We start from the raw sequence: 11,742 nt of genomic DNA on the forward strand, positions 1-11,742 counted from the left end.
AGACTGCTCTTCCCAAAAGGCAGCAGCATTAGGTACATTTCTCTTCATCTCTTCATCCATCCATCCATCCATCCATCCATCCATCCATCCATCCATCCATCCAGAGACAGGGCCTCTTTCCATAGCCCTGGCCGTCCTGGAACTCACTCTGTAGACAAGGTTGGCCTGGAACACATAAAGCTCTGCCTGCCTAACTGCCTCAAGCGCTGGGATTAAAGGTAAGTGCCTCTACACCTGGCTCCATCAGGTACATTGCTAAGCAAGCAGCAAGCACAATGTGAGCAAACCACAAACATGAAGTCTTATTTATTTTTATTTTTTTAAACAAAGCAGTTTTTGCCTGTTGAAATGAGACTGTGGTAGTTTACAGGAGAAGGCTTTCCTGGGCGCATATAGTTGGGTGCTTGGTCTGCAGTTGGTAGAAGGATGAGGAGGGATGTGTGACCTTGCTGGAGGATTCCTAGTTAGCTCTTTGCCTCACACTTGCGGCTCAAGATGTGAGCTCTCAGGTACTGCTCCAGCACCATGCATTTCTGCCTGCTGCCAGGCTCCCCACCATGATGGCCATGCCCACAGAGATCCACTTGCTTCTACCTTCTGAGTGCTGGGATGAGAGGGGTGTACCACCACCACCTGGCAGTGCCACTGAATTTAAACAGCTGTATCTGCAGACAACACTTTCTATAAATTTAAAACACATACAAAACAAAACAACTCAGCAAACCACAGACATTACTTCTGAGAACACACAGATGTCCAAAACTATATATTCAGCATATTGGGGTGACTCTCCATGGTTGGAGAGAAGTGGGTGAGGGGCAGGAAGTAAGGGGGATGGTCAGTTAGGAAAGGCGCATGCACAAAGCGATAATGAGACCACACCAAGGACTGGGCTTATCTCCTGGGCACTTTCCTGTTCTAGTGACTCCTCACTTGAAGGTCAAAAAGGAAGTGAAGGCCAGAGCAGTCGTCACTATTGAATGGCAGTGACTTTATCCAGAGTGCAACACTGCCCACTGTGAAAGGCTACTCCCACATCCTGGCAAGTCTGACTTGCATTCCAATTCAAGCACCCATGCTGGAGCAATAAAAGGCCCTGATGTCATGGCAACCTGGACTTGACTCTGATTCGGCCCTGATGACCTTCATCTCTGAATCAGCAGCTCCACCTAAGCCTAGGACAGCAGCCAACCTAAGCACTGAAGACCATCAGCGGCCTCTCACCCCATCAGCCCAGCACTGCCTGCCCACACTCTGGGGTGCATGGCACATTACCCTGAAAGGAGAGACAGGCACCTGCAGGCAGCTCTGGCCTCTAGCCACAGCTCAGTCAGGCAACTGGCTGTCTCTCAATTCCATTTTCTGGGCCTCAGTACATTTAAGTGACAAAGATGTCTCTCATTCTTCTCGGCTCTATCAAGTGTCCTAAATACTCTTGGCAGCGTTGGGGTCATATGCCTATGTGAAACACACATTTCCAATCTACGGGCAGTCGCTGGCTGTTACATGGGGGCGGCTTAACCTGCAAGTTCTACATGTGCACACATCCATCCAGACAGTTAAAAGTATGACCATCACTAAACAGATGAGCTCCACTTAGCCACAGATTTAGACTGTAGCCATCATTTTATCCGTGTGAGCCAAGGGAGGAACACCAGGAGACATGAGCAAGAGAGCGGGTCTAGAACTATCTATCTCATCTGCAGAGACAGCATCCTGGTGCAAAGTACTTCTGTAGTAGTGTTCACAGACACAGAGCAGAGCTAAGGATGGAAGAAGCTCAGCAGGAGAAGGACAGTTATCACTGCTCCAGTTTTGTAGATGAGCAAAGACACACAGTGAGGAGGCACACACGGGCAGGAAGTCACAGGCAGTGTGTGTTAGGGGAAGAGCCATGGTGCACATGTACAGGTCAGAGGACGACTTGCGAGAGTCAGGTTTCTCTTCCTACCATTGGAACCAGGGGGTGGAGCTCAGGTCATTCGGCTAGGCCGAAAGCGCTTTTACCCTTTAAGACATCTTGCCAGCATGAAAGACTTTGGGTGTCTGTTAAAAGGCAATCAAGACAGCCGGGGTTTGAGCTTCTGCCCCAGTGCCTGCTGCAGGGAGAGGTGTCCAGGGCCCTCACTCAGACTGTGAGTTTTGGGTAATACTGTGTGTCAGATTTGCACACTCCAAATCTATAGGCCTCTTAATGAAAAGATGCTTTACACTATTTTGTTCTGAGACTTCTGGGCAAGGAGACATAGAATTCACTCCTATGAAGCCACTCCCTCCAGACCAGACAACAGAAAGTCAAAGACTCTGGCTTTTGGGACAACAGTCCTGAAGAAAGGCAGACTCCAAAGGGGTTTTTTCCAGAGTCAACAGAGAAAGGCCAGAAGGCTTTGGGCTGAGACTTTGAGCTTCCACTTGTGCAGCGACATCATTCCTCTCAAGGAATGGGCCCTGAAAGGCACCCCCACCACCACGCTCCCTGTGCTACGGTGTCTCTGCTAGGACAACACTCTGAATTTTAGTTGCTGCGTGTTTACAGTAACATCCGGGTCTGCTTTCTAAACAAAACACTAAGAGTGAGGCAACAGCACAGCAGGCAGCACCCGCACACCAGAGGCTCACACCTAGCCCCTTGGCCTCAGGGAAGACACCCCAGAAGACATCAGGGCTGGTCAGTGCCACCTCCCCCAGGGGCAGAACCCAGCAGGGCGAAACCCGCAGCTCCCACACTCGGAGCACACTTACCTTCGTTTACGAAGGATGTGAATCCAGATAGTCCCAGAAAGAAAGAAGAACAAAGCCATGGAAACATACAACTTGGGGAGAGGGATCTCCCCGGCAGAGAGGTAGCTGTCCGGGTTCTTCTCAATGATATCAATCTGAAACCAATGTAAGACTCAGTAGGGCTCCCTCTTAGAAACAAAGCGCCTCTCGTCCACACACTCACAGCTGCCCCCAAGCTTGAGAATGTGAGTGCCAGCCAGTAACAAGCAGGTTGCTACAGTCTGGGCTGGTGAACACAGCCACCCAGCTCGACACTTCCTTCTTCCTGAGTCCTCTGCAAGAGCACCCTGCCCACTCCGGGGTACTCACCAGCCCCACTTTCTCACACTAGTGTCTCATATACTCTCAATGGCAAAGGATACTCTCAGGATGCACAAAGCCCCATTTCATCACTAGCACCAAAACCAAAGCAAAATAAACCAGAAACCTTCCCACAGGAGCCAGCCTATTCTTATTTTTTATTTTTTATTGGTGTGAGGCTGTCAGACCACCTGGCAGTGGAGTTACAGACAGCTGTGAGCTGCTATGTGGGTACTGGGAGTTGAGCCTGAGTCCTTTGGAAGAGCAGACAGTGCTCTTAGCCACTGAGCCACCTCTCCAGTCCCTTTTTTAATCTTATTTTTTATTTTTTTATTGGAAAGCCTAGCCTCCTAGCCTGTTCTTATGGAGATGCAGATGTCTCACACTGACAGCAGCCTTGTGGTTGTTCATGTGGTACTCACGTTCAGGCTGAATGAGACCTGGCTAGGAGACCTCAGCTTGCTGCCTGGGCACTTGTGGAAGTAAAGGCTGTACAGGCCTTCCTGGTCATTGGTGCTGATGTTAAAGGAGAACTGGAAGAGAAGAAGAAAGAGGTGCCCACAGCCTCAGCTGCAGCTCCCAGTCTCAGAAATCAGTTAGGGTCCCAGCGGACAGGTTAGTCGGCCTTGGAACCCCTGGAACAGGCGTCAAAGAGGGTGTCGTCATCCAACGAGCCTCTTGTACCTTCTGCCAGTGTTCAAGCACACAGATGGCTGGTGCCATGTGGTGGCTGCCTGCACCTGGCTGCCTGGGTGCTGTAACTCACTTCCACTGTGACCACCTGTCTGTGATGGTTCTGCTGAGGTCAGCAGAGATGGCCAAAGACACAACATCTCATTTTCAAGTCAACTAACCACTTCACTTTCTGAGAAGTTAACAGTGGGCTCCATCAGCCACTAACTGTCACACCGATTAAAAGTTATAAGATAGACAGTGACACACAGGGCCAGTGTGTCCCACTGTAGGCACGTGAGCTCAGTGGCTCTTCCGAGTTAACAAAGGCACAGCCTGCATGGGGAATGCACCACCATGTGCTGCCGGGGACATGCGCAGGCAGTTCATAACTGGGCTGGCTAGGTGGGATACCCAAGGCCACTAAAACTATATCACCTCAACCCTCAGCACAGGTCCTTCCAGCTATGACACACCCAAGTGGGACGAAGTATGGACTGACAGACGGGAGAGGCAGAGGGTCACAAGAGGACCTCAGCAGAGTAGGTTTGGAATCTGGGCCTGTTATTATACTGCACTTTCACGTAGTTTCTCTTTGTCAGAGATGCATAGCTTGGTTAGCAGATGAAGCTAGCAGCCTAATGGTGGGAGGGGAGTGATCCTTCGGCCCAGCGATCACACAGGAGCCCCAGTTACTATCCCTATGGGCAAGGTGCCAATAAAGACTCGTCCTTTCACATGGCAGAGAAAAAGTACACTTTACTCCAAGGTAATACATACCTTAAAGGAAACTGCCCCATCATTCTTATGAATTGAGAAGGCTTTCTCAGCTGTTGCCTAAAAAGACACAAGAATCAGTTTCAGGCCAACAGTGGCAGAAACCATGCTTAGGAAAATCAAAGCTAATTGGGGGGGAAGGAGGGGTGAAGAGATAGCTCAATGATTAAGCGCACTGGTTACTTTTGCAGAGGTCCCAGGCTCAACTTCTCCAGAAAACAGCAGCTCACAATTGTCTGTAATTCCAATCCCAGGGGATCTGATGCCCTCTTTCGACCTCTGTGAACACTGTGTGCATGTGATACACATACATACATACATACATACATACATACATACATACATACATGCAGGCAAACCATTTAAGAAAAAAATAAAAGCTAAGCCTGATGGTGGTGGCACACGCCTTTAATCCCAGCACCTGGGAGGCAGAAGCAGGCAAATTCTGAGTTCTAGGCCAGTCTGGTCTCCAGGACAGCTAGGGCTACTCAGAGAAACCCTGTATTGAAAAAACAACAAACAAACAAACAAAAATGGAAGCTAGTCAGACTGGAGAGATGGCTCAGTGGTTAAGAACACTTGCTGCTCTTGCAGAGAACCCAGGTTTGGTTCCCAGGACCCACATGATGACTTACAAACTCTCTGACTATAGTTCCAGAGGATCCACTACTCTCCTCTGGCCAATGCAGGCAGACATACATATGATTTTGATATATACATGCAGGGAAACACTATGCTGGCTAGCTTTACATCAACTTTACACAAGCTACAGTCACCTGAAAGGAGGAAAACTCAATTGAGAAAATGCAGCTCCAAATCTGGCTGACAGAATTTTCTTAATTAGTGATTGATGAGGGAGGACCCATCCCATTGTGGGTGGTGCCATCCCTGGGCTGGCAGTCCTGGATTCTATGAAAAAGCAGGCTGAACAAGCAGCGGGAGCAGGCTAATAAGCAGCAGCCTCCATGGCCTCTGCATCAGATCCCGCCTCCAGGCTCCTGCTCTGCATGGCTTCCTGTCCTGACTCCTTCAGTGGCGGACTACGATGCAGAAAGAACCCTTTCCTCCCAGCGTGCTTTTGGTTATGGGGTTTCATCATAACAACAGTATCCCTAAATAGGACACTCATACACATAAAAATAAATTAAGGCTAACTAAAAAAAAAAAAAAAAAAAAAATCTCTTCAACACCAGCACTGCTGACCTTCGAGAACTCTCTGACAAGAACATTCACTGTCTTTCCAGATAGATCTGAGATCCTGTCTCAGAGAAGCCAGCTCCCCTTTCCCATTTCCTTCCTCAGTTTCCTTCCTCCTTGGCTACTCTGTAACTCCCTCCCTAGTCTTCCTGTGAGTGCGCCTCTACTCTAAAGCTTTTGCAGGATCAAGGCTGCTGCCCCGGGCAAAGCCAAACATCCCACCTATACTCTGCTCTTGACTTCAAATACCAGAATGTTGCCATCTGCACAAGCAATTAATACCAAGCCCCGGAAAGAAACCAACTACACACGCATGGGAGCAGGAAAAACTAACTCCAGTGGTTGACAGTAGAAGGCTACATCCTTCCTGCACGGTTCATTGCTATAAGGCTCCCTAAAGCTGCTGTCTACTGCACCAATGGTTGTGTCAGCACAGGAAGGATGATAAAGGGGCAGAAGAAACCTTTGAGGTGATGGACACATCTACGATCTTGATTGACAGGTCAAAAGTATATGACTGGCCCTGTAAATACAGGCAGTTTACTGTCACCCAATCACACTTTCACAAAACTGTCAGAAGAAAGAAAACAAACGAGCTGGGAAAGCTAGGCCAGTGTGTGCACCTGGAAAAGCCTGGGAGGCAGAGGCAGGAGGACCAGGAGTTGGGGCCAACCTCGGCTATGTAACAAGGTGAAAGCCAGCCTGGGCTACAAGAGAGCCTGTCTACAAACAACACGGTTGAATGTCCTCTCACTGGAGAATTGGGACATTGCAAAGCAAAACCTCCTCTGCTGTTCCTCTGCTCACTCCCCTGCACAAATACCTCTCTGTCCTCTTCCCTTCCAGCCTCACCTCTCAGACAGAGCCTTGTCCAGACCCTTCTGTCTCAAACTTGTGTCATCACAGCAGGTCCTCCCTGGGCCTGGGCATCACAATGTTTCCAGAATCATGAGCTCCAATTAATACCTGACCAAAGGCTCCCGACAACCTCCCATGGGCTGCCTGCCAACACCCCGTACCACCTGTGCTATTCCACGTCTGTCTGAGGTGGAACACGCCTACCATTTGGGCTGCCCTGTGCTGTGCAATCCAGCACTCCATGTAAGTTCGAAACAGTTTCAGTGTGTTGATGCTGTCTTTCCAAACACAAGCACTGTCAGGCACAGACACACATACATGCAATCACACACACACATCCAGAGAAGCTGAGCAGGAGGAAGGTCCGTGCTTACCTCTGAATCCACTGCACTTCTTCTAGCCTTGGAACCATCTAGAAGCACAAACATTTAAGAGATATCACTGCCTAACTCAGCTCACACATCATACAGCACAGCATCATTTTATGGACCTCCGTTTACCTAATATCCCATCAAACAAAACATACAAATCTCGTGGCCTCCACCTCCTCGGGTCCCCAGACATAATTACTGGCTGTAGAAGCAGCAAACCAAAGTGGCGCACTGCCAATGTTACTGCACCAATCACAGCAGAACCGACAGGAGAGGCTCTGTGTAAACAGTGTTAATGGCAGAGGTGGCACGTGGAATAACTTTATATTCTTTCTAAGCACCACGTTCAGAGGCAGTTTAGCAAGCACCTGACTGATGCGATTTCCTTGGAGAGGACCTTAGTGTGGACAGTCTGCGTGGGGGGATGACCCGCACAGCCTGTGCACTGTGCACGGTGCATGGTGCTGAGCTGCACCGCCGGCCTGTGCTTGCAGATGCCCTGCTGGCTTCTTCTTTCGGTTGCTGTTGATTTTTTAGGGTGCCCCCAAACAACACCAGTGTATTAAAATTACTAGTGGAGGAAAAAGACATAAGCATGTTTTAATTAAAAAAAAAAAAAAAAGCTAATTAGTATATGGCTGGGGAAGGATAAGTTCAAGGTCATCCTCTGCTACATAGAAAATTCAAAGCTAATGTGGGCTATCAGATCCTGTCTCATAAAAAAAAAAAATTGCCAGGAGCTTTTTTTCATGGAACAGAGTGGACACCCGCCTTGCTGTCCTTAGGACCCCTGGGGAAGGTAGTTCAGCCCACTGCAGCAATGTTGTGTGAGCACAGGGTCTGGGAGCCAGAACGCAGGCACAGAGCTGCACCCTCTGCTCCAGTTCTTCACTGGGATTCTGCATCTGTATCAACTGTCTACAAATCGAGGGAAAACTAACACCATAAGTGGTAAGTGACCTTGAAAGAATGCATGAGTCACTAGATGGGACCAAGAGCTAGCACAGCATATCAACATCTGGAGAGAGGGACAGCCTCAGGAACAGCTCTCTGAAAACAGTAGTGTGGCCCGGGAAGCAGGCGCCCAAGGCCTAGTCACACAAACCCCCCTCTCCAAAACACTGCAAAAAGAAAACCAAAATCCAGCATGGTGTCCTCTGCCTTTTCATTTTGCCCTGCCCTCCTGTGCCGGGCTGCAGTCCTGCCCTGGCCAGGAACGAGCACTCCTCCTGCCTCCACCTCCCAAGGTCAAGGGCTGTGGACATGTACAGAGTCCAGCTCAGAGACAAACACCCCGAATTCTAGCATCAGTCCCTGCGGCTGCTTGCACTCCAATGGACGTAGCCCATCCACCCAAGGTGGGACCCCGTGTCGATGTTCTCAAGGGCGGTGTGCCCTCTGAGCCAGACTCCAGCTCCACTACCCTATTAGGACAGCAGTCCACACACAGTAATTTTTCTTTCTAAAAAGACGGGTGTGTGTATGTGTGTGTGTCTTATGTGTGGGTGTCTGGGGAGGCCAGAAGGGCTTTGGATCCCTTGGAACTGGGGTTACAGGTTTCGTGAGTCACTGATGTGGGTGCTGGGATGTGAACTCGGGTCCTCTGAAGGGAAAACAAGCTTTCTTAACTACTAAGCCATTTCTCTAGCCCCTACACAAAAGGATTCCTATGAACAAAGACCTTCAATGCCACAGCACCCAAATAAACCTGGAGATGACAATGTATCACTTTAGGGAAAAGGCTGAGCAGGTGACAGAATCATTTACTAGGACAGCTGGATGAAGCAGAACAAAGCCCATGGACATGCACAGGCCGTGCACGTGACTAGAGCTGTGAACCAACACGTTCTAGACTGAGAAAACAAGGCCAACCAGGGACAATTACCAAAGAGCTAAGCTGGGGCACAGGAGAGGCCTCTTTTCTCTCTTCCTTCTCGTGCTTCTTCAGTAAGTTCGTTCTGTGTGGCCTTCAGCACACAGTGCTCAGACAACACAGACCAGGCTGCAGTTCCTGAAAACAAAACCTCTACAAAGCAGGCTTACCAAGGGTTCTCTGCACTGTGCTGTCTGCAGGGATGGGGCTGACAGCAGGCTCCTGGCTCCAACTCAGGTCTTTCTCATCCTTGCTGAAGACTATCTTTGGTAACTGGGTGCCAGCTTCTGGAGGGGATCTGACCTTGACTCTGTATCCACAGAAGACAGAAAGGAGAGCTCAGAAGAGCGTGCCAGCCATTACTAAACACTGCTGAAGGCCCAGTTTAAGCTCTGTCTTTTTATTTGTCTGTTTCCCAGAGAGGGTTTCTCTGTGTAGCCCTGGCTGTCCTGGAACTCATTCTGTATTCAGGCTGGCCTTGAACTCAGAGATCTGCCTGCCTCTGCCTCCCAGGTGCTAGGATTAAAGGCACGTGCCATCATCCTCCAGCTCTGAATCTGGCCACCTTGTCCCATCCTTGCCACACCAGAGATGTAGCTTTTGCTTTCCTCACTCTATGCTGCAGCTGAGGTGCGGAAAGGGTAAAGCACTGGCCAGGCTGGGAGATCCTGCAGGGACAGAGTGCTCACCTAGCCTGCACACGGCCCAGATCCTGGCCCCAGGCCTGCTGCCCCAAGCTAGGAAGCACCTGAGTGAGGAACCTGACAGTCTCTAAAGCCAGGGTTTTAGCAAATACATAATTATGCTGTTTCCATATCCCTTAAGGGTTCTTAGTGTGCGCAGAAAACTGGTGAAAGAGACACAGAAGACACAGCACAACAGAATCTACAATACAGTCAGGTGAAGCCCAGAGAACTGTGAGAGGAGCTGAGGACACCGTTATTTACTGGCCCAAAAGCCATTTCCTCCTTTCCCAGTCTTTTTGTTTCAAAGATTAACTAATTATATGTGTGTGTGTACATGTGAGTTTATGTGCACTGTATACATACGGGATCCTGCAGAGGCCAGAAGAGGGCTTCCAATCCCTACAGCTGGAGTTGTAGGTGGGTGTGAGACACTGTGGAATGCTGAGAACCACACCTGGGTCCTCTGCAAGACCTCTGCAAGGTCCTCTGCAAGTGGTTAAGAGTGCTCTTAACCACTGAGCCATCTATCCATCATCCCCTCCTCTTTTTTTTTTTTTTTAAAGACAGAGTCTTACTATATAGCCCTAGCCTGGAACTTACCATGTAAACCAGGCTCATCAAACTCAAAGAGATCTGCTGGCTTCTGCTTCCTGAGGCTGCAATTAAAGGTATGTGTCATCATACCTCGCCCTCCTTTTCCCTTCTTAACAGACCCAATTTTGGCTAGGCCATCCACTCCTGCCTGACGGCACACCTGACCTAAGCCAGTGCATTAGTCAAACCTGCCTCCACTGCTCCTTCCCCTTGGCAGAGAGCACTGGTGATGGCTGGGACAACGCCTGAGGAGTGGACACTGGTAGGCACAGGTTACCGTGTAAGTCAAATGCTGATTTCTGTACCCCCATATTTGGTTGCAATCCTTGTTCTGAGAATCTCCTCTCTCAATGTTCTGTAAATCTCCTGTCTCAATGTTCTGTAAACTCCGCTCCCCAATTGTCCCTTGATATGCTAATAAAGCAGCTTATAGCCAATCAATGACCAGAGAAGAGAACAGGGCTGGACTTCCAGCCAGCCTGGGGAGGAGGAATGAGAAGAGAAATTAGGGGATTGAGCCACAGAATAGGTCCAAGAGAGATCAGTAGACGGTAAAGATCAGGAAAGCTACAAAGTGCAAGCATCTCTGGGTGTACACTGGGAAGGAAGCATATTAGCTTAGAGGGTTAAGAATAGAGTAATAACTGCTCAGTTATTGTGTTATGAAGCTTATAATTAAACAAAAAGTCTCAATTTTTTGTGTGATAGCCAGGTTAAGAAAGAAACTGAGAAACAGACACACTTTCATAAAAATAATGTTAAGAGGCACTGAGGGTGGGAAAGCAGAGATGAAAGGCACCGAGTCTCTAGCATGAGCAAGCTGCCATTGACCCGCCCTTTCCTGAGCCTGCCTGCCACCAAGGGATTCCAGGTGGGTGAGCCAATCCTGTCTCATTCTTTCTGCCAGGCTCAGTCAGGTCCTTCTCTCCCAGTTGCCAAACACACCATAACCTAGGAGATTGTCAGCCTTCCCAACAGGTGAAATCAGCAGCAACCAGGGGTAGATGTCTTTGAGGCCTAGAGTAGTTCTGTGGCAAAGCCCTTTATTTTTTTTAAGAGACTGCCTCCCCGGAAGCTTCCTTTTTTTATTTCTAACTTTGTTCATCTCAAATTAGTCATTCTGAGCTGCTGGTGGCTGGGTCTGAAAACAATCTGGACACAGTATTCTTAGCTTGCAACCCTCTAAAGAATCCCTCAGAAATTATACACACGCCAGGGAGCTAGCTCACTGGGACAAGCTGGTGGCTAACCCTGACAGCCTGACTTCAAGCCCTGAAGCCTGCACACAGAAGAAGAGAACCAGCTCCCACAAACTACTCTCGACTACCTCATGTTCTGACTAGTACCCATACAATCAATAAAATGTACGAAAAGAGGGAGAAGTCACATACAAGTTGGTGTGCCTAGGCCACCAACTTGGTGCTTGGTTGGCAAAGTACTTGCCTCCAAATTATGAGGACATAAACTTGGTCCTCAGAACAAATGCACAAAAGTGGGCATGGTGGTGTGAGCCTGCAATCCCAGTGCTGGGAAGTGGAGACAGGAGGATTCCTGAAGTTTACTGGCCAGCTTGTCTAGGTAAATCAGCAAAGATTCAGGCTCAATGAAAGATTTCATCAAAAAATAAGGTAGA

The 11,742-nt window shown here is 49.0% G+C and overlaps 1 protein-coding gene across 1 annotated transcript in view; it reads right to left on the reverse strand.

The window, feature by feature from the left end:
* Positions 1 to 11,742, reverse strand: part of Gpr107 (G protein-coupled receptor 107) — a 54,245-nt gene that overhangs the window by 30,814 nt on the left and 11,689 nt on the right. Inside the window, exons 2-6 of the mRNA XM_055599742.1 lie at positions 9,000 to 9,139; positions 6,960 to 6,997; positions 4,534 to 4,590; positions 3,504 to 3,614; positions 2,743 to 2,876 (exon numbers count right to left, since the gene is read on the reverse strand). Of these exons, the coding sequence (XP_055455717.1) occupies positions 2,743 to 2,876; positions 3,504 to 3,614; positions 4,534 to 4,590; positions 6,960 to 6,997; positions 9,000 to 9,139 (480 nt within the window). The remainder of the gene's footprint in view (positions 1 to 2,742; positions 2,877 to 3,503; positions 3,615 to 4,533; positions 4,591 to 6,959; positions 6,998 to 8,999; positions 9,140 to 11,742) is intronic.

The sequence above is a fragment of the Psammomys obesus genome, unplaced genomic scaffold (assembly GCF_907164565.1).
Source record: "Psammomys obesus unplaced genomic scaffold, mPsaObe1.curated_primary_1811, whole genome shotgun sequence".
In the NCBI taxonomy this organism is placed as follows: Eukaryota; Metazoa; Chordata; class Mammalia; order Rodentia; family Muridae; genus Psammomys; species Psammomys obesus.